This window comes from Rattus rattus, chromosome 16 (assembly GCF_011064425.1).
Source record: "Rattus rattus isolate New Zealand chromosome 16, Rrattus_CSIRO_v1, whole genome shotgun sequence".
Taxonomy (NCBI): domain Eukaryota; kingdom Metazoa; phylum Chordata; class Mammalia; order Rodentia; family Muridae; genus Rattus; species Rattus rattus.
The window spans coordinates 3,763,510-3,789,737 of NC_046169.1; the positions used below are offsets into that span (position 1 = coordinate 3,763,510).

A 26,228-nucleotide genomic window follows, 5' to 3' on the forward strand; every position below is an offset into this window, starting at 1 on the left:
CTTACCCTGATCCTTTTCAGTCAGGGGTGGCACAGGCTACAGCCTCTCTCAGATGCTGAAGTGATATATACCTGATGTTTAAATGGTCAAAAAAAAAATCCCGAATTTACATGGTATTTACACAGCTACATAGAAATCTGGGTTTAGAAAACAGGTTTGCAGGAACAAAAGGTATCATTCAATTGAAATAAAAGGATTTCTTCCTTCCTTCCTTCCTTCCTTCCTTCCTTCCTTTCTTTCTTTCTTCCTTCCTTTCTTTCTTTTTCTTTCTCTCTTTCTTTCTTTCTTTCTTCCTTCCTTTCTTTCTTTTTCTTTCTTCCTTCCTTTCTTTCTTTTTCTTTCTCTCTCTCTCTTTCTTTCTTTCTTTCTTTCTTTCTTTCTTTCTTTCTTTCTTTCTTTCTTTCTTAAGACTCTACCTCTTTCTTCCTCCTCTACCTCCTCCTTCCCCCTCCTTCTCCTTTTCCTCCTCCTCCTTCTTCTTCCTCCTCCTCCTCCTTCTTCCTCCTCCTCCTCCTTCTCTGACACATGGTTTCTTGGCCATTCTGGAACTCCCTCTCTAGAACAGGCTGGCCTCTAACTCACACAGATCTGCCTGGCCTGCCTCTGCCTCCAGGGTGCTGGGATTAAAGATGTGTGCTGTTAACCACACACTAGTGGAAATTCTTATCTGAAAGAAGACATATTTGTGAATGTTTTCTATCCCTGTGACAGTGTAGGGTAAGATTATAAATCACTAGGCTGTTAGATTTAACTAAATGCTATGGTGGTATCAGGTTGCTGACTACCATGTGGCTTTTAGTTTTCCATAAAACTGCCAGCTTTCTGGAAGCTTCTATCATTTGTGTCTCAGGCCTTCCATTCAAGAACAACATGGACATTGTGATTATTTGTATATACTCAGTCCAGGGAGTGGCACTTTTAGAAGGTGTGGCCCTATTGAAGTAGTTGTGGCCTTGTTGGAGTGGGTGTGTGCATGAGCTTTAAGACCCTCACCCTAGCTACCTGGAAGTCAGTGTTCTGCTAGCAGCCTTCAGATGAAGATGTAGAACTCTCAGCTCCTCCTGCACCATGCCTGCCTGGACACTGCCATGCTACCACTTCGATGACAATGGACTGAACCTCTGAACCTATAAGCCAGCCCTAATTAAATATTGTCTTTTATAAGACTTGCTTTGGTCATGGTGTCTGTTCATAGCAATAAAACCCTAACTATGACAGAAGTTGCTGTGATAGACCTGACCGTGCTTTTGTTTAGAAGAATGTGGATTTTGGGACTTTGGATTTGGAAAGTGGTGGAATGCTTTAAATGGGACTTAATGGGGCATCCTAGTAGGAATATGAAAGACTTTTCTGCTGTGAGTAATTTGAGCTATGTGAATCTGGCCCAAGAGGTTTCAGTGGAGAACTTCAGTATGTGGCCTAGGGACTGTTTTGAGGTATTTTGGTGAAGAATTGTGGCTGCTTTTTGCCCTCGTCTGAAGAGTCTGCCTGAGCCTGAGGTAAAGAGATTTATGTCACTTGCATTGACAAAGGAAGTCTCAAAAAGGCCCAGTGGAGACTTTGTTCTCTGGTTAAGTCTCATGAAAAGCATTTTAAACAAACAGCTGAGAAAGGAAAAATATAAAATATATAGTTTAAAAATTAAAGTGACACCAGGGAATAGAATGAAGCTGAATCCTGTGTTCTAGGAGAGAGCAGATTAAGGGAACAGGACTTTGGGGCAAGATCCTACCCAAATAAGTTTAGATCCAGGCATGGTGGTACATACCTTTAATACCTGGAGATAAAGCCAAACAGATCTCGGAGTTCAAAGCCAGCAGGGACAGAGCAAGTTCTGGGTGAAGGAAGCTTAAGTCCAGGTGTGGGGGTACACACCTTTAATCCAGCTTTGATAAAGTAACAGAATGGGGCGGGGTTGGAGGGAGCTATGTTCCAGCCCCATCAAGCAGCAGAACTCAGCGGTTTCTGCCATTTGGCTCTGGCTTCAGAGTCAAGAATAGAAGGGACGACTGGGACAATTGATGCTGGTTAGCTGGAGCTAAGAAATTAGTGATGACTAAGAAGAGACCAGCATCACCAAGGTGAAATCTTCTGGGAAGTGTTTTCTAAGAGCACAAAGAAGCTGTGTTCCAGAGATAGCCAAGGTTGTACCTCTTGCTACAGCTGTACTTGGTAATGTGTAAGAGTCACCCAGGTAGTACTGGTTTTGAAGGCATGAAGAGGTCATGAAGACCGGCTGAGGCTTTGCACTGTGAGAGGCCATGGAAGGTCAATGGTGAAGGTGCAGCCTCACCTGTTGTTGACATCCAGAACTAGAGGGGTCATGCAAAGGATTTGAGGCTTGACACTTTGAAGAGAGCCTATGAGAGGTTACTGGTGAAGCCTTGTTGCAGCAGAAGACCCCAGTGAATTGGAGATGCCAGTACCATGGGATGATCACCAAGAACAGCAGTGGCAGTGGAGTGGATCAACCTGAGCTTAGAGCTCTACAGAGGGCAGAGCTGGAGAAGTGACGCCAGCCCTTTGGAGGAGCCCAGAAGATCATGTGTGGATCCCAGACATTGAAACAAGAAGCTGGAAGACTGAAGTTGCCTTGGAGACTCCAAGATGCTCAAGAAGCCAGAGTTGTGGGCTATCTGTTGAGGAAAGCTGCTAAGGGAGTGGAATCAGCCCAGGAAAAGAAGTTTGTTTCAGTCAACAAAGATGAAAAGGAGTTGGAGATCCAGAGACGGCTCTGACATCAGCCATGGAGATGCAGAGTTTGGAACTGGTTTCCTGTCTTGCTTTGGGGATTGTAATTCAGTGATTGAATGAATCTCAGAAGAGATTTTGAGCTTTGGACTTTTAAATTTGTTGAGGCTGCTATAGACTGTGGGGGCTTTTGAAGTTAGACTAAATATATTTTTGTTATGTTTAGGTATGGCACCCATAGACTCATGTTTAAACAAGCCTATGGGAGCCAGGGAGTGGAATGTTATTATATATGCTCTACCCAGGGAGTGGCATTATTAGAAGGTGTGGCCCTGTTGGAGTGGGTGTGTCACTGTGAATAAGGGCTTTAAGTCCCTTATCCTAGGTGCCTGGAAGTGAGTATTCTGCTAGCAGCCTTCAGATGAAGATGTAGAACTCTCAGCTCCTCCTGCACCATCCCTGTCTGGATGCTGCCATGCTCCCTCCTTGATGATAGTGGACTGAACCTCTGAGCCTGGAAACCAGCCCTGATTAAGTGTTGTCCTTATAAGAGTTGCTTTGGTCATGGTGTCTGTTCCTAGCCAGAAAAAACCCAGACATTGATGATTGACAACTTTGAAATTAGATAACTGAGTATTCTTGTTTGTTTCTTTGTTTCTCTGATAAAACACTGATAAATACCACCAGGAGAGGGAGGAGTTTATTTCCTTTTACACTTCATGAGTCACACTCTATCAAGGAGAGAAGCCAGGACAGGAACTCATGGTAGAAATTGAAGCAGAGACCATGGAGGAATGCTGCTGGTTACTTGCTCTCTATGGCTTGCTCAGCAGCCTTTCTCATACAGAGGAAGCCCATTTATCTAGGACTGGCACTCTCCACATTGGCCTCCCACATTAACCATCAATCGAGAAAATGCCCCCACCAACATGCCCAGGGTTCAGTCTCATGAAGGTACCTCCTCCTTTAAACTTCCTTTGCTCTGGTGTGTCAAGTTGGTGTCAAATTGACAAAACTAACCCCACGTAGTCGTGGGCCATGGACAAAGATTTTGGGTCAAAACTGAAATATTCTAGACCAAAGACCTAGTCTGTATTAAATTCTTTATTTGGATCATGGATTTGGAGAAGGCCTTGCAGTGATTGTGTCCATTGGGTTTCCATCATTGATGAGTACCTGAGCTGAACATTTAAGGAGGCAGTGATTTGGCATGCACTGTCAGAGGTGTCAGTGGGGCTCGGCCTGTGTTGCCTGCACAGGAGGAGAAAACTCACCTCCTTCACAGCAGCTTGGAAACAATGTAAGGCAAGGGCCAAGATGCCAAGATCCTTTGAAGACCACTCCCCTGGTGATTTAAGAAGGTCCCACTTCTTCCCTAAACTCCCAACAGTGCCAACACTTGGGGATGAAGCCTCCAGAAGCCATTAGAAGGCATTTGTGGTTAAGGGCTTTAACAAGATGCCAGCAACACTGCATAACCAGTGAAGAAGGAGGAAGGGGAACAACACAGAGAGGCTGAAACCCTCAGGGAGGAAGGCAGTCTTGTTCACAGTGCCATTCATAGAATCCAAATGAGAATCGCTCCCTGACGGAAGGAACATTCTTAGTTAAATGGAGGAACTTGTTTTTATGATTTTAGTCAGTGTTAGGTACCAAATAAACCAGGATAACTGTGTTTTTTTTTTTCCTGGATCCTACAGGATAGAAGGATGTTCCATTCACTCTGTAGAAAAAGGTGATACAGGGTGCTTAGATAGATGCTTTCGTTTTTCTCTTCCATGGAACTGGAAAGAAGGGAAGGGAGGTGATGAAGTTCACTTACTGTTTCATGCTTTGGCAACAGAAAAACAGAAACGTCAGTCGTGTCTGGTAAGACAGTGGTGTGCACCCTAGGGATGCCACAAGATGTGCTCAGCCCTCCGGAAACCTACCCACATTCTTTGTCAAGCTTAAAGTAATACACAGACAAATGCAAAATATAAATTTATTCATAGTATTCTTCCCCCTACATTTATAAACTTTCAGTATAAAAGTGTCCAAGTCTTCATAAACATTTTTCACTTTCAAAAAACAAAGCCAGCGCTTCTGGCATTTCTGTGTGGGACTGGGGGGAATTTGTGCAACTGAGCGAATGGCCCCAGATCAGACCCATCATCCTGTGTCACCTTTGAACTCTCCTTGTCTCTGTGCTAAATGAGAAGAGAACTTACCAGCAATAGAAATATTGTTCTAAAGCATTTGAGAATGATAACTCTTTGGGGAAGTTCAAGTTTCTGATTTCCTTTGCTCCGTGGGTACCTTTAAAAAAACGTCTAAGATCTCAGCTTTTCTGAGCTTAAATAGGCCAAGAGGCAACCGGCTCTAGGCTCCCACAGCATGCCTTCTGCTCATCTGGTCATGCTAGTCATGATAAACTGGTGTGAGGAACTGCGTTCAAAGTTGCTATTCCAGAGCCCTGCAGATACTGTCAAAAGTACCAATAAGAGGCTGATGGTTTCATTCGCTACCGAAAGTGTGGTGACAAAGATGTTCATTTTGTGTCGTGATGGTCACACTGGAATAAGATGTCACGGATGCCCATACTTAACAGACAGTGCAACGTGATGTAAGAGAAGGCCATGGCGGTGGCTACATGCGGGCACCCCGGGGCTAGGCGCGCAGTGCTGACTACCTGGAGATCCACCATGTAGCAGTCTACATGGATTTGCTTGTGCGTGCCAGGTCTGGGCTGGCAGGAAGGAGAGGCTTGTGATGCTATTCTCAGCTTGGTCCACAGGTCATAGAGCTGTCACCCGGAATGCGGGGCCAACAGCCGTTGCACTGTGTCCCTGGTGCTGAACAGGTGTCTGCTGGCCAAGATGGAAACCGTCTCAGATGCCATCTTCCCCCAATTGCACCTTGTTTTAGGTAGTACCCTCAAAGTCCAGAGATCCAAAACCACTACGGGGAGACCGGCTTCATTATACTGTCCCCGAGGGCTATCTTGTTCAACACTCCAAGTTTAAGTGAAGAGTCGTCTGTCCACACAATGGAAGCGGATAGACTTTTCTTCTTAACTTTGAAAATGGATTTCCTCCGATGTTTGTGCAGCAACTGTTTCAACTTGTCCTTAAAAAGGGAGGTGGTGAGAGTGTACAGGATGGGGTTTAAGGCGCTGTTTACCGGAAGGAAAAAAACCACGATCCAGGAAGTGATTGTGCCTGGAGAAATAAAAGAAGTTTGAAAAGAAATAGAAAGTGGCTCCTCTCTCTCTGTTGCCCCAGACCCAGTCCCTCCCCATCTCCTCCCTACTGCTGCAACAGAATACCAACTGCAACCTCGCCAACAACATCTGTAGATCCCACACACGTCCTCACCTGACTCCTGTCCCCACTCATGGCTGACTCCCAGCCTGCAACTGCAGCAGGTCATGCCTGTTGGCATGATCTATGTTCCACCCAGCAGTTACCTAGCAACAGGCATGTAGGCCAGGCTTGCTATAAAAGGGACTGTTTGGCCTCTCTCTCTCTCTCTCTCTCTCTCTCTCTCTCTCTCTCTCTGTCTCTGTCTCTGTCTCTGTCTCTGTCTCTGTCTCTGTCTCTCTGTCTCCCTCTCTGTCTCCCTGTCTTTCTCTCTGTCTCTCTCTCTGTCTCTCTCTCTCTCTGACTCCTTTCTCTCTCTGATCCCTTGCTTCTCCCACCCCCCAATTTCCAGGCTTGCTTCTTTCTCTTTCTCTCTCCCCTCTCCTCTACTCCCCTCCTCTCCCCTGCTCCCTCCTTCTGTTGTTCTCTGTCCCCTCTCTCTGCCTCTACTCCCTTCTCAACTTCCCTTCTTCTCATGCCCCCAAGTAAGCTCTCCTCTGGGGGAGCCGTGCCTCAGCATGGGCCTGTGGAGCTGGTACCCCTTCCCAAGGCACCATACCTCGCTCTATAAAACATATCCTTGGCTTTATAGAACACAGCAATGCCTACCAGAAAGCCAGGCAGGCTGTCCACAGACCTTCTCTTCTCTCTGTTCCCCCAGACCCAACTCCCCAATCTCAACCCCAGCGCTGCAGCAGAGTGCCATGGTAGCCCTCCCTGCCCCCTGCTCCCTGCTCCCATCTTCGGGGCATCCCACAGCTCTTCCCTTCCTAACTTTCCTCCATCAACTTGTTTTTTTGTCCCAGACTCCAACTCCAGCAGGCACTCCCCTGCTAACCCAAGGGCCACTACTCACAGGGCAACAAGGAGGCTGAAGACGGACCCTCTCCCTCTACTCCTGCAATCTGATGGCCCCAGTCATGTCCCAGCTCTGTAGCAGGAAACCTGCTGAGGTCTCCCTTTCCTCTCTGACCCCATCCTCAATGGATCACGAAGACCTTCTCCTCCAACCTTCTTTCCCCCAATCCATCCCTCCTAGCCTTCAACACTAGTAGCCACTCCCCATGGACATACGAACTGATCAGGGCAAAAACCAGGTAACACACAGCATCACGTGCTTCAAATTCCCGAGAGGAAACAGAAGCCAAGGAACAAAACACCCACCCCACAAAGACACACCCAGCAGTCGGCGCCTAGATATTTAATCATCGCCAAACCAGATGCTGAAAGAAACACCGGTGTGAAAGCAGAGTCAACAACGGCCAGGGCATTAACTCTCCAGAAGAGTTCATCTATTCTACCATAGCAGGCCAGAAATAGTCCAGCCTAGCCGAAGCCCAAGAAAATGACCCCATATCAGCCTTTATGAACATGGTAGTATTTCCTTAAAGAAGAGGAAATGAAGAAATCCAGAAAAACACAACAAACTAGTTTTAAGGAGATAATTGGCATGTTCAAAACCTGAAGTTGGGAACAGAATCAATAAAGGAAACCCAAACTAAGGGACTTGAGGACCTGCAAAAATTTAGGAATTTTTTTTTTTTTTTTTTTTTTGGAGATGGGGACCGAACCCAGGGCCTTGCGGTTGCTAGGCAAGCGCCTACCACCGGGACTAAATCCCCAACCCCAAAAATTTAGGAATTCTAATGGGAAGTACAGATGCACGCATCACCAACAGGAGACAAGAGACGGAAGAGAGGATCTCGGGTATAGAAGATATGGTAGAAGAAATTGATCCATTGGTTAAAGAAAATGTTAAATCTAAAAAACTCCTGACTCAAAATACCCAGGAAACCTGGGACGCCATGAGAAGACTAAACCTAGGAATCATGGGAATGCAGGAAGGAGAGGAAACCAAGCCTAGAGGCCCAGAAGATGCTTTTAATAAAATCACAGATGAAACCTTTCCTAATCTAAGGAAGGAGATGCCTATAAAGGTACAAGAAGTTTACAGAACACCAAATAGATTGGACCCTGAAAGGAAGTCCCCGCGGCATATAATAAAGAAAGCACTAAGAACATACAGAACACAGACTATTAAAAGCTGCAAGGGAAAAATACCAAGTCACATATAAAGGCAGACCTATTGGAATTATATCCAACGTCTCAATGGAGACTGTAAAAGCCAGAAAGTCCTACAGACTCTTAAGTGATCGTAGATGCCAGCTCAGATGACCATACCCAGCAAAACTTTCCATCCCTGTAGATGAAGAAAATAAGTTGTTTTATGATAAAGTCAATTTTAACAACATCTCTCTGTTGGAATTCTGTCTAAGCTCTACTCCCACAGCTACCTGGGAACACCCAGGTATGCTCCGCCCCACAGTTGCCTGGCAACAGCCACCTGTGCCTGACACTATAAAAGTGGCTGCTTGCCCTCTCTTCCCCTCTCTTACTCCCCTCTCTTACTCCCCTCTTACCCCCTCTTGCTCTTTGTTCTTTGCCTCTTTTGTCCCCTCCCCCCCACTCCCCCAACGTGCCTATGGCCGGTCTCCTTTCCACTCTTCTACTCTTCTCTCATTAAACCTCTCCATGTGGAACCATGGTAGCTTGGTGTTTTATGTCCGGGTACCGGCAGAGATTTAAAACCTGACATTGGTGCCAAAACCCAGGATCCAACCAGGAACCCTAACAATGGTGCCCTGTGAGAGAACCCTAACAATGATGCACCCTGTGAGGACATTGATCTCGTGTGGTGCCTGGCGCCCTGTCGCCGGCTGCAGCGGTGGGAACCTCGGGGCCGAGGACAGGCTCGTCCCACGGCGCGCCTCCGCTGGCCGCCCAGGCACCCTAGCCTGCCCTGGGCCCCGGGCCCAGGGCGCGGTCATGGTCGTGTGCTCCCTCGGAGCTACGGTCCACCCTGGGCCCGGGGCGCAGTCGCGGTCACTAGCTATGGGCTGCCTGCTTGCACTGGCTGTGGTGAGGAAGAATGGAGATGCACGCCACTTCTGCACACAGGACCCGAGATCGCCGCCTAGCGTGCTGCTGTTGGGCTCTGCCGTTAAATCTGCCGCCGCTTCTGCGCACACGTCACACGAATTCGATCGCAGCTGCTGCCTCCACCACTCCATCTATGCCATTGGACCACCACCACCTGCTGGCTGCTGTGGGACTCAGGGCATCCATCACTCCAGCAGGCTGCCCCATCGCCATGATGCCCCGCTTACAGCTGTCCACCAAGGAGAGCGCCCTCTTCAAGCACGTGCTGGTGTGCGCTTTCTTTACCTCGGAACTTGACTTTCTATAGTGTACACATGGTTTCAGGGGAGCGTTCTTGTACTTGGAACGACCTGTGCTGTCTCTGGGGATGAATCTTTTTACTGACTCTCGTTCTAGGACCTTTTCTCTTGGGCGAGACTTTCCCTCTCTCTCCTTTTGAGACAATTTAATGCCAGGCCAGGCCTGGATAAGCTGCTCTCTGGCTCAGGAGCACCGGCTCTGAGAGGAGCCCCAGCGCTAGTAGAGGCAGTTAATCCCTATTCTCACCCACGGGTCTATACGTCTTTACCGCCTGTCCCCATTTTCTGGAATGTTTTGGTCTAATTTACACTAAGCATAAAACAATATCTCGGTCTGGCCCCATCCCCAGGTCTCCCCCTCCTCCCTTCCTCGTTGCTGTAGCTCCTGGTTTGGGTTAACTACACCCACTAAAACACAGGAAATAACCTCACACCAGCAAAATCAAAAGAAGGGAAACACACACACCAGCAGCAGCAGCAGCAGCAGCAGCAGCAGCAGCAGCAGCAGCAGCAGCAGCAGCAGCAGCAGTGACAATACCAAAGTAACAGGAATCAACAGTCATTTGCCATTGATGTCTCTTAATGGTCTCAATTCCTCAGTAAAAAGACACAGTCTAGAGGATAGACATTACCTCAGGGTAACAGGTTAAGATAAACATATTCTGAGCACGTGGACCTAAGAAGCAAGCTGGGGTAGGCATTTTAATATCTAATAAGATAGACTTCAAACCAAAACTAATCAGGAGAGATAGAGAAGGCCATTGCATACTAACCAAAGGAAAATCTACTAAAATGATGTTTTAATTATTAATCTCTATGCCCACGGTTTTTTTTGTTTGTTTGTTTTTTGTTTTTTTTTTTTCCGGAGCTGGGGACCGAACCCAGGGCCTTGCGCTTGCTAGGCAAGCGCTCTACCACTGAGCTAAGTCCTCAACCCCTAAACCCACATTTTTTGTTTTTTGTTTTTTTTAAAGGAAACACTACTACAGCTTAAACCACATACTGACCCTCACATGTCGACAGTAGGAGACTTCAACATCCCATTCTTGTCAATGGACAGGTCATCCAGACAGAAGCTAAATGAACACCGGAGCTAACAAACCTTGCAAACCCAATGGACATAAAAGAGTACACCTTCTTCCTGGCACCTCGTGAAACTTTCTCCAAAATCAACCACATACCTGGACACAAAGTGAGTCTCAGCCGATAGAAGAAAATGGAAGTGGCGCTGACCACAATGGATCAAAGCTGAACTAGGGACACAAAAAAAAAGCTCACAAACTCCCGGGACGGAACAACTGTACTGGAGAAAAGTGGGTTAATCCAGAAATAGAGAAATTAAAGATGTTTTAGAATTCGATGGAAACACACACGCACAGTAATACTTGATAATAATGAATAATAATTATAAATACACAGCCCGTCCAAACCTGTGGGACACAATAAACGTGGTGCTAGGAAGAATGTTCACAGCGCCAAGTGCCCTGCGTGAAAAAGACTGGATCGATCTCACACTAGCAACTTATGCAATCTCATAGCATAGCTGAAGGCTCGAGAACAAAAAGATCCAATCAGACTCAAGAGGAGTGGACAGCAGGAAATAATCAAACGGAGGGGTGATATCAATAAAATCGAAACAAAGACTGGTTTTCTTTCTTTTCTTCTCTTTTCTTTTTTCTCTTTTTGAGAAAAATCAATAAATAGACAGACCCTTATCCAAACTAACTACTAGTAGGTGGAGAGAGAGTACCCAACTTAACAAAGCCAGAACTAAAAGGGGAATGGGGGTAACAAAAGGCACCAAGGAAGTCCAGAGGATCATAAGGACACACTTTAAAAACGCATACCCCACCAATTTGGAAAAATCTAAAAGAAATGGATAATTTTCTTGGTAGGCACCACCTACCAAAGTTAAATTAGGATGAGATAAATGATAAATAGACCTAGAACCACCAGTGAAATAGAAGCAGCGATTAGAAGTCTCCCCCCAAACAAACAAGCAATAAACAAAAAACCCTCCAAAGCAAAAACAACAACAAAACAAACAAAACAAAACAAACAAACAACAACAACAACAAAAACCCAAAAACAAACCAAACAAGCAAAAACCAGGTCCAAATGGTTTTAGCACAGAATTCTACCAGACTTTTCAGAGAAGAGTTAATACAAATATGCCTTAAATTATTCCACAAAGTTGAAACAGAAGGGACACTGCCTAATTCATTTTATGAGGCCACACTCTTCCTGATACTCAAACTACATAAAGACCCAACAAAGAGAATTACAAACCAGTTTCTCTTACGAACATAGAGGCAAAAATGCTCAGTAAAACACCTGCAGACGCTGGAGAGATGGCTCAGCAGTTAAGAACACTGACTGCTCTTCCAGAGGTCCTGAGTTCAAATCCCGGCAACCGCATGGTGACTCACAACCATCTGTACTGGGATCTGATGTCCTCTTCTGGTGTGCCTGAAGACAGCTACAGTGTACTTGTATATAATAAATAAATAAATCTTAAAGAAAAAAAGTCCAGGAAAACACCTGCAGACAGAATGTTCTCATACGTCAGAAGGATCATCCACTGTAGTCAAGTAAGCGCCATCCCAGAGAGGCAACAGACAAAAATCAGTAAATGTAACTCACCATTAAACAGACAGAACGACACAAACCATATGATCATCTCGTTACATGCAGAAAAGCCAGGGACAAACTCCCACACCCCGTCATGACAAAAGTCCTGGGGAGATTAGGGATCCGAGGGACAACATACCTAAACATAATATACATTATAGCACGCCTAAAATATTAAATGGAGAGAAACTCAAACAATTCCACTAAAACCAGAAGCAAGAGAAGAAGGCATCCACTCTCTCCATATTTATTTAATGTAGCACCTGAAGTCCTAGCTACAGGTCTAAAACAACTGAAATAGAACAAGGGGATACCGACTGGAAAGGCAGAAGGGAAAGGATCTTTATTTTCAGATGACATGATTGTATGCATAAGTGAGCCTAAAAATTCCACCAGGGAACCCCTACAGCAAAGTGGCCTGCTACAAGATTAACTTAAAAAATAATAAAAATTAAGAAAAATCAGTAGTCCTCCTACATACAAATCACGAATAGACTGAGAAAGAAATTAGGGGAAACGCCTTTCACAGTAGCCTCAAATAACATTAACAGTCCTGGGCTCACTCTAACTAAGCAAGTTGAAGACATCTGTAATAAAAAAATTCAAGTCCCCAAAGAAGCTATCCGAAGAGGGAAGATCTCCTAGGCTCCTAGATCTGCAGGATTGAAATAGTAGAAATGACCACCCTACCCAATGCAATCTACAAATTCAATGCTATCCCCATCAAAATTCCAACACCATTCCTTATGACAATTCTCAACTCCATATGGGAAGGCAAAAACCCAGGACAGCGAAAAGAATCCTGAACAGTAAAAGAACTGCTCGGGGGTCCCACCATTTCCCATTTCAAGTCCTGCTACAGAGATATAATAATCAACCACGTGGCATTGGTACACACACACACACACACACACACACACACACACACACACACACAAATGGACATGTTGATCAGTGGAACTGAATTAAAGATCCAGACTTAAATCCACACACCTAGAACCATACTTTTGATAAAGCTAGAAACACACAGTATGGGGGGTGGGAGGAACCCTGCATCTTCAACAAATGGTGCTGGTCAAACTGGATGTAGCGCATGTAGAAGAATGAAAATAGATCCATTTTAATCACCTTGCACAAAACTCAAGTCTGAGTGGCTCAGAGATTACAACATACAACCAGATCCACCGAATCTAAGAGAAGAGAAAGTGGGGGTGTCCACAAGTTTTGGAACAGAACAGTTACAGCACAGGCACTGGATCAACAGTTAATACAATGGAATTCATGAAGCTGAAAAGCTTCTGTATGGCGAAGGGCACTGTCAAAATGGCAGCCTGCAGAAAGGGAGAAGATTTTTACCAACTTTCACACCTGATAGAAGAATAGCATACAAAAATATAGAAAGAACTCAAGAAACTAGACATCAAAAAGCCCAAATAATCCAATTTTAAAAATGGGGGAACAGATATAAACAGAGAATTCTCAATGGGCAAATTTCCAATGGCTGAGAAAATTTAAAGAAACGTTCAGTATCCTTAACCATCAGGGAGATCCAAGTCAAAACTACTCCGAGATTTCATCTCACACCCATCAGAATGGCTAAGGTCAATAAATCAATTGACGCCTCATGCTGGTGAGGATGTGGGGCAAGGGAAATAATCTTCCATTGCGGACTCGAACTGACAGTATAGAAATCAATATGGCAGCTCCCCAGAAAGTTGGGAATCAATCTCCCTCAAGGCCTAGCTCTACCACTCTTGGGCATCTACCCAAAGGACACTCCATCCCGGCCACCAGGACATTACTCGACCATGTTCATTTTGACTTTATTCGTAATAGGCAGAAGCTGGAAACAACCTAGATGCCCCTCAACAGAAGAATGGATAGAGAAAACGTGGGGCATCTACACAATGGAGTACTTTTACATTTCCACAAGTCCAGCAGTGTAGTACTCCTCGGCTGTTAAAAAATGGTGTCATGGGGGTTGGGGATTTAGCTCAGTGGTAGAGCGCTTGCCTAGCAAGCACAAGGCCCTGGGTTCAGTCCCCAGCTCCGAAAAAAAGAAAAGAAAAAAAAATGGTATCATGAAATTCGCAGGCAGATGTATGGAACTAGAAAAAAGTCCTCCTGAGTGAGGAACTCAGACTCAGAAAGACAAACGTGGTATGTACTCACTGGTAAGTGGATGTTAGCCATTAAGCAAATGATAACCAAGCTACAATCTGTAGGCCCAGAAAGGCTAGGTAAAGAGGAGGGGTCTAGGTGGGGCGAACGTGGATCTCCCTCAGAGGGGGAAACAGAATAGATCTTTTCAGCAGACTGGGGGCCGGTAGGTATGGGAGGAGGAAGTGGGGGTTTGGTAGGGGCGGAGTGGGATGGGGTGGAAGGGGGGGTGCAGGAAGAGATGGCTGGAATTGGGAGGCTTATGTGGGTGGGGTGGAAACCTAATGCAATGGAAACTTTCTGGAATCTGTAAAATGATCCCAGTGAGGACTCCTCGTAATGGGAGACACACAGTCTCATTTCTTGTAGCCATGCAAGTTTCTCAGTGGCCAGACAGAATTGCACTCAATTGAGTTGTTGGTCAAGCTCTGCCCAGGGTGGAGGGGAGTCTCCTCCTGGCTGCCACCCCAAGACAGTCAGTCCCCTTCTGTTGCCTGCAGATCAAGATGCATACTTCTCTGCACCATGTCTGCCTGGATGCTACCGTGCATTTCTTGCCATGATGGTAATGGACTGAACCTCTGAGATTGTAAACCAGTCCCAAGTAAATGTCATCCTTGATAAGAGTTGTCTTGGGGTGGGGCTGGAGATATGGCTCAGTGGTTAAGAGCACTGACTGATCTTCCAGAGGTCCTGAGTTCAAATCACAGCAACCACATGGTGGTTCACAACCATCTGTAATGAGATTCTGGTGTGTCTGAAGACAGCTACAGTGTTCTCATATGAATAAAATAAATCTTTAAAAAAAAAAAGAGTTGTCTTGGTCATGGTGTCTCTTTACAGCAATAAATCCCAAACTAAGACAGAATGTGTGTATGTATGTATGTATGTATGTATGTATGTATGTATGTATGTCTCTATCTACCTATCTTTCATTCATATTCTTGGCTAAGAACCACTAGCTAGCAAGGTACTTAGGTTTATTTTCTCTCTTGCTTCAGCTTTTTTATTTTTCTTTACTGGACTTCACCACTGCCCACTTTAGAATATTAAATATAAAACACCGAGGTGGGAGTGTTGATTCTCTGTGTCAATGCCATAGGTACTCATGGAGAATTTACTATGCGCAAGGCACTGCCCTAGACTCTGGCCTTGTCAACCAAAGGGCCTGAGGAGGCACTGTGTGTGGGGATGAGGAAGGGGCCTGACCTGGTATCTCTACTTGAAGGAGAGACAGGATTTTAACGACAAACACAGGAATCCAGCAGATGGCGTCAGAGAACACGATGAAAAAGAACCGGTTGGCGACAGCCACCTCCTTCCCGATGTGGCTCCTCACTTCTGCAGTCTGGAGGGCTGTTTTCTGAATGGAGCAGAACATGGTGACATAGGAGAACGTGATGACGAGGAAAGCCAGCAAGTTCACGCCTGTGGGGAAAAGCACGCTTGTTTCACACTCTCCGTGTTGGTCAGCAGGGAAGCATCAGCTATGTGGTTGCTAACGCAGCACCTGGCGGCCAGCCTTTCCCAGAAGCACCCTCTCCTGTGTTCTCAGAGCAAGGTAGCTAAACTTCCCAAGTTTGGGGAACAAGATCAAGAACTGGGTTTTTTATTAGCCTTAGAAGAGGATTTCTTTTTTTTTCTCCCCCCCCTTCAGAGCTGAGGGCCGAACCCAGGTTCTTGAGCTTGCTAGGCAAGCGCTCTACCACTGAGCTAAATCCCCAACCCCTAGAAGAGGATTTCAAAGGTGTGCATTCTTTGTGAAGAATTAGGGCTGGAAACTCAGTTCTAGAATACCAGGAGGCAAGACTGCCTCTCTCTCTCTCTCTCTCTCTCTCTCTCTCTCTCTCTCTCTCTCTCTCTCTCTCATGCACACTCACACATTGGTTCTGTCTTTAGTTCCTGGTAAGTCACCCCTTAAGATGATGCTCTGATTGTAACGCATGTCTCAAAAATAGATAACAACCTTAGCTCCTAGTCTTATACATATGAACAAAATAATCTTAGAATTTATCACGAATGTAATTATTCTTTAAGCTTTGGGCATTTCAATAACATAAAACAAAACATAAAACCAAAATGCATTTTTGCTTACATTTGCCCACAGTAATTTAAGCTGTTGTGGTTCAGAACCCTTTAGACTCCATTTAGAAAAGAAATTAAAAAAATGTTAAAAATATAACTAAATGAATCACTCTTTTGGGGGGGGCAAATGGTTTCATAGATATTCCCTATAACATTGATTTCTTGTTTCTTTCCCTTGCTTTATTCTTGCTGTAATAAAAAAATCCAAAATAGTGATTATCGAATTTCTTTTAACAAGCGTCAAATTTGCATGTTTCCAGAGCTGCTAAAAACACCCCTAAGCCGAATTCAGACTGTGTGGAAGACTCGCACTGGCTGGGGAAACAGTTTAAATTCAAGGTTATTTTTATCCACACACAGCATTTCCTTTTCCACGGGTTCACTGTGTTGTCGTTCAATGGGATTTTATAACACTGGTTTGTCTGAGGCCTCTTGTCAGTGAGTTTAGCTTGGTATAAAATAAAATGATTCTGTTGTAGGTGTTTAATCTCTTTTAGCAGAGTCTCCCGCCTTAGCTGTAAAAGCCAGTCATATCCAACTTCCTTAGCACCTCAACTGGGCCTGGCTGGCCCCTGGAGCTGGGGTCGTCTTTGAACCCATCGTCTTTTCCTGGAACACAACTCTCACTCCTAATCCTGTCTTCACTTGGTTGTGCCTCCCCATCGTTGGAGTTTCATTTCTCCTTTGAAGCCTTCCCTCGTCCTCGGATGTGGACATGCTACACTCTTTACCCATGGTGCATTTCGGCCTGTGCTATGAGGCTGCAGCCGAGGGTCTGCATCCCACTGTCCATTCTGCAATGTCTGTGAGAGCTGCGGCTGGTGTCTCTCTAGTTCTTAATATTGTGTACGGCCATAGAAGAGGCACAATAAACTCTTGGCCCCCTTAAGTCGTGGTAGTTTGAATGTGATACACAGGCACATACATGTCGGAGGTACAGTGAAGAAAGGAGCCTGGAGGAAGCCTAAACAGCCTAAATGATCTTGGGAGAAACACACTTACGAACACATGGCTACCAAACAGAGTGATGTCTGAAGAGAATCATCAGATTGCTGCAAACACAGAGGTTTGTTTTTTTCAGAGAAGGAGGAGAAGGAATCGATGGAGAAATGGGAAGAGAGGTTAGGGCCACCCCAGGATGAGTTATAAGCAAGCCCTTTAAAGTTGACCTTGAGAGTAGTTTGGGGCATTGGTGGGTTTCTGATTGGAGGGAAAGGGCTGTGTTCGTGGCTGGGGCTGTGGAACAGTTTCTGTGAGGAGGGGACTGTGATACCAGTGGCAGCGGGAGGGGGTCAGAGTATAGAGCAGGGGCAAGATCTCAGATGCCGCGCAACAGCAGTGGGCAGAGTCAGGCAGGAACAGAAGGCAGAGGAAAAATATTTTTAATAAAGCATCAAGGAGTTGTTGATGAAGAGGATAAGAGGAGAAGAAGCAGATGAAATGATGTGTCTTCGGTAAAGAAAGGCTGTGGGAACAACCTTCATTCCAAGCAGACTAAGGTGTGTACAATTTAAAACATTAATTAATGTTAAGGTCTAAGTCTGTCATTTATTTATAACAGGAAATATAAGATCATCGTTTCTAAGAAAAAAATCAGAGAATTGAGAAAGCTGAAAAGAACTTGTACTGAGGGGTCCTCAAGAGCTGTGTTTACAAATGGTCATAAATCTGTGGGTGTTTAGATAATCTGCTCTTGAGCTTCCAGAGTTTTATTAATATTTATTTAAATTATAACTACATTGTTAAAATGATTGAACAGGAGTTTGAGAAATTTGGTCGGGTTTCAGAACTGGGCACTAACTTAGAATTTTTCCAGGCCATACTCACTGTGAATGAAAAGCAAAAAGAATGAGGAGCTGTTAAAAAAAAATCACCCAAAGGTCCTGAGAGCGTGTCTCTGATTTCCACACTAAACCTCAGCAATAAAAAGTTTAATTAAAAAAAAAACCTACAAAATGCACGCCAAGAACTTTGTTTGCTTCCCGGACGAACAGATGTGGCATCTGATGATTCGTGCCATTCTGGAAAGATAGATGGCGGTGTTTCTGTGAAACCAAAGATGAAATTTACCTAGGAAAATCCCAAGGGAGTACACTCTACTTCCAAAATCTTCTGCTTGGTCGTAATGAAGTGGGAAGCAGACTCCGTTTTTCCCATAAAAGTTGCCAAAATAATCCTCGCTGGTGAAGGGAACGGCCGCTATGAGAAATCCCGCCACCCAGATGCTGGCAAGGACCACGGCGGTCTGACGCTTGCCCAGGCGCAGGTTGCTGAAAGGGAATACGATGACCAAGAACTTCTCCAGGGTCAGGAATGTCAGCAGCAGCACTGAGACCTCTGTGGACAGCGTGGCCAGGAAGCCCAGCAGGCGGCAGGGAACACTCTCCATCCACAGCAGCGCATACTTCTGATACTGCCCTCGGTACTTGATGTCAAAGACGCCCACGGAGAACAGGTACACCCCCATCAGGCAGTCGGCACCTGCAGGAGCCAAGCAGCCCAAGACAGTTGCCCTCTATTTTCCTAGATCCTTCTTCCCGTGTTAAATGAACCAATGTGACTACCTCCTAGACTACTAACCAGCCAGTGGACCTGATTTGTTTTCGAGTTAAAAGGCTGGAAAGGGGTAACAAACTCCGAAGGGTAGTAGGTCCATGAAAATATGTGTACTACTTGTATGGTTAACAAAATATTCTTGAGTAACACAAATTTCTGCCCATCTTTTTCTTGACAGTGGCATTAGTGGAGAATCTGAGCTTGTTAAGCATGTGGGCTTCTGTAATTGAAATTAATAATAAATTACATTTAGTTTACACATCTGACTTATTTCATCTTCCACCACCACCCACCCCTCTGGCTGGGGGTTCTCACTTCTACGTTGTGACTCCCAGGGCTGTGTTTTGTGCTAATAGCTTGTAACCTGAAATCACAGAGAACAGTTCATTCCCATCTAGAATATATTAGCCCCCCAAGGCTAATTTGTATCGAGGAGGATTTGTTGGATATACAATCCCGTATACACATCACAGACACATATGCCAGACACAGATGATCAGAAGACATTCCATTTATACAAGAAACATACTTACAACAAAGGATTTTGATGGACATAGCGTGAGTTGTATTCTCAGCCTTAATGAGAGATCTCACGGCTATGACGAGGAAATTCCCAGCGCAGGTAATGAAAGCTATAACCCAGACAGACACTCTGAGGATACTGTTAGCCAAGAGGTCCTCAGATGAAGATATACCGTCAGTCGAGGGCATACAGATTCGGACATGGGGAACATAGGAGCAGTACCGAAAGGTTTTCAAATATCTGAAGCCAAAGGAGAAAAAGAGAGTCATCTGGCTGCAGTGATTCGAGAACCCCTACCAGGGCTACAGGCAGGAGCAGGGGTTGGCCCTTGGCTACTCTGCTTGTTATCACCTATTCTCATTCTTTAGCAATTTGCTGGTCTAGGTGGGGCTGTTGGAAAGACTAGCACTGTATGGGAACGCAGACTTCAGAAGCGTGTGGCTGCGTCTGGAGAGAGTCAAGGGTCAGGGGAGTATGAAGGTCTGAAGTTTTGGGGGCTCTACTCCCATCCCTGACCATGTCTGATATGAGCATTCTAAAAAGCAGATCATTATAAAAGAATTTCATCTCTGGACAACACCCCAGGCTTTCGCTGTAGGGAACCTATGTCTCACAAAAAAAAAAAAAATTCTCAATATCGACATTAAGTATCTAGCCTTCTTCTTGTGCTGGCCAAAGGGGAGAGTCTGAGACTAGGAAAATTGAGTCTTGCTAGAGTTGGGAGGAGAAGCAGTTTTGTTTTTTTTTTTGTTTGTTTGTTTGTTTGTTTTCTTTTTCCGGAGCTGGGGACCGAACCCAGGGCCTTGTGCTTGCTAGGCAAGCGCTCTACCACTGAGTTAAATCCCCAACCCCAGAAGCAGGTGTCTTAAGCCCAGGGTTTGTCTCGGAGTTTCTTCAAAAGGACTTAGATTCTAGAGGGGAATGAAGGTGTGTTTGCGGTCAATGCTTTTGTCATCTGGGCATGGGCACTCTTGAGGATTGGAGACGACCAGCCCATCAGGTTTAGGGCCGCACCCTAAACATGTATGTGTAGATTCTCTCCCACATGTGTTCTATCTGTACTCTTCCACGATGTCCTGAGGTTCATAACCCTTCTCTTCCCCCGCCTCCCCCAGCTGAGTATACTTTTACCGTCTCCGGATTCAGTTTCTGCACCAGCAAGTTAGATGGTTCCATGGAACTAGGTGGAGCCCTCTCAAGACTGTGTGCCTGGCCATCCTTAGCTGCGCAGCCTCCCTCCATACAAGCAGGGTGGCCTTCTAATCTTGCACAAGCCAGACCCATGCCCCACAGAGAGCCTTGGCTCCGCTTTTTCTTTCGTTATATTTGGTTGTCTCAAAGGCCACGTGACTGACCATCCAAACCCCTCATCTATCTCTTTATCTCACATATCAACATGGAATCAGTAGGCATTTACTTCTTGGCTCATTTACTCTGACTTCAAGGTTCAACGAAAGTACTCCTGGCACGTTCTTCCTCTCTCTCATCCCTGCATCCTCAGCCTCCCTATGTGCCTGCCGCACGCTAAGGACTCAACAAACGTCTCTTAGATCTCAAAGTGTGTTGGGGTCGTTGAGTGCTGGGCTTCTCAGAAACATACAAGGCAAGTTCTACCCCAAGCAGCTTATAGTCCAGCCTCTTAACAACAGTTGGCATCCAATTAAAGGACTCTGACATTATTGGTTTCTTTTCCTACCCTGGACTCCTGGCACAAACTTGGTTCTTTTAGGATTCTATTATGCTCAGTGTCTTCAGAGAGAGAAAGCCAGGTTGGCTCTCCCACTGTGACCAGGGGCAGGCAAGGTGGGGTTGGGGGATGGGCATGGGGAATGGGGGTGGGGGGATGGGGGATAGGGGTGGAGGATGGGGAGAGGAGGTAGGGATGTTTCAGCAAGTGAAGGCCAAAGGAAAAAGACAGCAGGTCTTTCATCAGGGTTGTAGCTAAGCTAACTCTTTTTTTCTGTTTGTTGTTGGTCCCCCCATGACCTTGGCAGTATACACTGGCTTCACCAAATTCAGAAAGTCTGGATCTCTCTACTCTAAGACAGACTCACATTCTGCCTGCAGCAAGAGTAAAGAACGGCCTCATGAATTATTTATCTAATGGTGCCACAAGGAAGGGAAAGGAGCAAAAGCATGTGGGATTCACATTGAACGCCTGTCTTTAGGCGCCACACCCCCTGCACAGACACAACACAAGTGCTGTCCCCAATGAGCACCTGAATTCACCTCAACACTCTGATCGACTGGCTGCACCCAACTTGGGATCTTACATCGATTTCTCCCTAGTTTTGTGGATGACAATGGTTAATTTCGAAATCAGGAACATATAGATCATATACAGTTTATAAAGAAATGGTCACGTTAAAAAAATAAACACATTTATGAACACAACTTACACAGTGCACTTTAGCCAATATATATTCAAGTGACTTTACAAAACTGATAAAGATTAATTACCTCCATGTGCAGTGCACTTTTAATAAGAGAAACAACACCTGGAATCTACATAGCCCACATCTGAGAGCAGCCGACTGCTCACTCATGTGAAGTGAATTAATGTTTCCAGGTCTCCTGAGTACCCTTTAGCCAGTGACTTCATTTGATGTAATGTGTGGCATTCTGGTACCCTGATCTCTTATTGGGCCTCAATTGGATAAACATCGTGTTTCCAGAGAGAAGGGTCAGTCATGTCGGCACATCATTATATTGAACTCTATTTGAACAGGGACCAAAGGTGACAAAATTAAAAAGTTCTCAATAGGAAAGAAGACGTTTGTTGCATACAAACACAGTTCAGTGACAATCAGACAGTTCCCTTCAAGCATACATACATGTGAGAAAGGTTCTTCATGGGCTGGAACATTCCGGTGTTTATGTTTGGAATCTCTATCCTTTCCAGGTCTCTGGAAGATACATACAATAAGTTTCATGTTTTTGTTTGTTTGTTTGTTTGTTTGTTTTTTTGTAAGGTTAAACTTTGAAACCGTTTCATGTTTGGGTCATGGCTCAAATTGATACTTTGAAATGTAATGTTACCAATTCAAATGTGGCTAAAAACTTCATAGTCGAAGTTCTGAGAAAAATTCTCACTAGTTGTAACACCTGCTGTAAGCGAAGCTCTTGGGTCACTTAGACGCAGAATTATGCTTTAATATAAAACTGGTTTTGCAATGGCAAGGGGCTGTGAGAGTGCGGCTCAGTGGTGGCATGCTTGCCTGACAAACACAAGATTCCGGCTTCCACCCACAGAAGTAATATTTATTTAAATTATTTAAATATTTAAATTATATTTAAATTAATTTAAATTATTATTTAATAAATAACCGATCGATCAAACGGCAGTAGTGTCTGGTATTTAACATTATTTTTGTAGTCTGATTAATCAGCACTTCCATGGAAGTTCATGGGTTTCATTCCACACCTAGAACTTCTGATCTGAAAACGTCATTAAAGTGAGTCCATTGGGAACCTGGATTGGCATATTTACTTCTCCCTGGCCTATGTGTCTTTTGAGTGCGAAGATGCTACTCAGAACCATCGTTTACTAATACTCCAGAGGAACTGCCATTCTTGTTTCCAGCCAGGGTCTATAACACGTCTTCAGAGGGCGCCAGCAGGCTTGCGGACATTCTGAGTTATTTGGGAAGATGGTTAGCACCCTCGACATTTTGAGCTTGTCCGGGCACTTCTGAAGGTATGGGTCTCAGAGACCCCTTCAGAACAGTGTAAAGGAAGAGCCACAGGCTTCTCCGGAAGCAAACGGAAAAGGAAGTATAACGCCACGAGAACCTCCTGCTTGTAGCATGTGATCGGAAGACACCTTTAAAAAGCAGGATTTATCCTGATGCTTTTAGCTGATTGAATACAGATTTTTTTTCACAGTATGTTTTTGAATTTTCCTTGGCCCAGTGGCTCCTTCACAGGAGAATCCCTTTGCTCTCTGACCAGAATTAAAACGTGAAGAGATGCTGATACTACAGAATTATCATGTGGCCCCTCTGGGAGAGCACCCCGAGTTCTTCTAAGACCCCCCTCACCCCCTCTTCTTTCACCTATTCTTCAGCTCCCTTGTTCGAGTATCACCACTGACATTTTATGTGGATTGTGTGGTTGTTGCAGCACAGGGACCACTATAGCCTGTATGTAAGGAAGTCCAATATATGAACCAATGTCAGTTAGTGTTGTATTCCAGTGAGTCTTAGAAACAAACAACTAGACAATAAATAAATGAGAGCAAGAAGAGAGGAGTGTGTACCTAACAGTTACTACTTTGGGAAAGGGATCAGACAGTGGCGGGAGAGTTTTCTTTTTAGAAATGCGTGCAGTGAACCTAGGACCTCATGCTGGTCAAGTGTTTTGCTACTGAGCTACATTCCCCAGCATTTTAACTACATTCTTACACACGACAGCTTTGCGCAAGAGATTCAGTCCCGAGCGAATATCTTGTGTATTGTATGGATGCATCACCTGTCAATTAAAAAAACTACGGCCTGTTAAAAAGGGTAGACCAGAAGGTGGGACTTCCGGTAGGCAGAGAGAATTCTGGGATAGAGCCAGACGAGGGAAGACTCGCGGGGGAAGACGTGAGGACAGATGTGTGGTACTCGAGCAGAGGTAACCAACCACATGACAGAATGTAGATTAGGATAAATGGGTTATTTTAAAGTATTAGGTAGTCATGGGACGAGCCTAGCGATATAGCCTAGGCGTTTGTAAATTTATTTTGAGTGAGTCGTTATTCCGGGGAGCTTGGGGCTGGGGACAGTTCCATGCAGGTGGGTATTTATAATGAAATATGATGACATTGCCCATTAGAGAAGAGTCATGTCGAAGGCCTGAAGTCAGCTGTTAAGTTAAAAAAACAAAAACAAAAACAAAACATGTTAGGGCTGGAGAGCTAGCTCCGTGGTTAAGAGCACTGGCGGCTTTTCAGAGGACCCAGGCTCACTTCTCAGCACCCACATACATGGTGGCTCACAGCCATCTGTAACTCCAGTTCCAGGGATCCAGTGTCCTCCCCTGGCTTCCAAAGCCACTGGTGTTATGTTCACATACCTGCCCTCACCACGAACAAATAATAAGTCTTTAGAAAAATCACACGATATCTGTAGACTTTGGTTAATTACACTCTAGCTTCCTAAGAGCAAAGATCATGCTGCCCCTCAGTGGACGCCCACTAATATTGGCTAAAAGACCGCTAAATCGGGTGTTTTAAAATAGATTTCTATTAGAATAGAAATAGAAATCTATTTAACAAAAAGAAACGTGATATTGAAGATTAGTCTCCGGAAGAAGCCTGGTGTAGTGGAACAAACCAATAACCTTAGCTCCCGAGAAGCAGAGGCAGGAGGATCAGAAGTTCAAGACCATCCTCAACCGCATACAAGCTTGAGGCTAGCCTGTGCTATGTGAGACCCTGCCTCAGAATATTAGACAAACAGACAGAAGCTCAACTTTTTTAAACAAGCAAAGCAAAACAAAAACATCAGTCTTTGGAGTCAAAGAAAAAAAATGAGTTAGGCTGAAATAGGTAACAAGTGAACCTTAGCCAACAGATGGTCACCCAGGGGAAAAAAAATCACAACATTTATAGAGAGTAATTGGTGGGATTTTTGGTACCACTAGAACTAAAATGGCTGAAATTGTAAAGTACTAAAACAAAACTAAATTGTTTGAATGCTTGTCTTTGTGGGGCTGTTCTCAATAATTACAAAGTAAAGACTGATTTTTTTTTTAATCCTATAACTTCTTCAGGGAGATGGGACAGTGGAAAAGAAGGAAAGTCTTAGAGAATTTATTTCTGTCAGTCTTTTCCAAAACATAGCCATTACAAATTTAATTCTTTACGAAAATCTCGGGATTCGATTTTCTCTCTGAGCCCAGTTCTCTGGATGGATGGATATGCAGCTTCAAACAGAGTGGTTTTTACAGAACCAAGCGGCCATAACTGCAACTTTGCTACGACTTAGTTCATAACTGACAGCCAACAGTGGTGCTCAGGATCTCCTGGACACGCCTCCTGGGGATGCCCGCCCCAGCTGGAGAAAGAGCACTTAGAATCAAATGCCTCTCTAAGCAAGATAGCCTCCCTACTGTGGTAACCGGCACAATGAGAAAGCTTTACTTACAGAGACTGAAGTTGTTTGAGACTTCCAAACTGGTTCTTGTGGACATACAGAAGAGGATTGGACGACAGGTTCCTTTTTTCCCATTAGAGGAAGGGAGGGGGACAAGTATGGCTGTTGTTATTATATTGTAAGGCTAAGATGTTGCCACTTAAATCTGATGATGAGGCAGGGGACTTACAGCTTTTGGAGAAGGTGAAGGTCGCTGAAAAGGTGGGCTGGTAGTTTTGCTATCACATTGCTAGACAGGTCCCTGTTGACGACAGTGAAAACCAAAAACAGTTAACACTGGGGATAAATAGCAGGGAGGTATCTCTCCCCACCTTCCCACTGGACACAAGAGAAAACATGAAACCAGTTCAACCAGGCTTTGAACTTGTGACACAGCAAGACCCCGTGAGTCAGCGGGGGTGCGGGAGATGGGGGGTTGTTTTCCATGGCTGACAAACCGCATGGCTTCCCGCTCATCCAGTTCCTGTCTGGAATTTCCTCTCGCCCCTCTGCCAGCACATTCTGGCTCTGAGATCTCTAACTAATTTCCTCTCTGGAGCACACTCTGCACATCTGTCACCCACACGTCCGCGAGTCTCACTCGTTCCACACGTTTATCCAGCCAAGCTTTTTGAGGTCAAGTCTGGAATCTTCTGTCTGTTATTGCTTTCCATCCAAATGAGCGTCAGCCACTCGGTAGCTACTCAGACAATCTTGAGTGGATACATGTATATATTCTAGGTACACCCCGCCCCCTGTTAGCGGGGATTGAACCTAGGACCTCATGCATGCTGGTCAGGTGCTTTTCCACTGAGCTACATTCGTATGCATTCTCACATAGTTCTGCTCTAATGAAATATACCACTGTCCAATCCAGAAAGAA

General features: G+C 45.0%; 1 protein-coding gene across 1 annotated transcript in view; it reads right to left on the minus strand.

Moving 5' to 3' along the window:
* Positions 1–4,661: 4,661 nt before the first annotated feature.
* Rxfp2 (relaxin family peptide receptor 2) overlaps positions 4,662–26,228 on the minus strand; it is a 62,323-nt gene continuing 40,756 nt past the window's right edge. Inside the window, exons 12-18 of the mRNA XM_032886638.1 lie at positions 25,536–25,607; positions 25,358–25,429; positions 22,061–22,132; positions 19,237–19,466; positions 18,218–18,628; positions 15,272–15,490; positions 4,662–5,891 (exon numbers count right to left, since the gene is read on the minus strand). Of these exons, the coding sequence (XP_032742529.1) occupies positions 5,632–5,891; positions 15,272–15,490; positions 18,218–18,628; positions 19,237–19,466; positions 22,061–22,132; positions 25,358–25,429; positions 25,536–25,607 (1,336 nt within the window). The 3' untranslated portion in view covers positions 4,662–5,631. The remainder of the gene's footprint in view (positions 5,892–15,271; positions 15,491–18,217; positions 18,629–19,236; positions 19,467–22,060; positions 22,133–25,357; positions 25,430–25,535; positions 25,608–26,228) is intronic.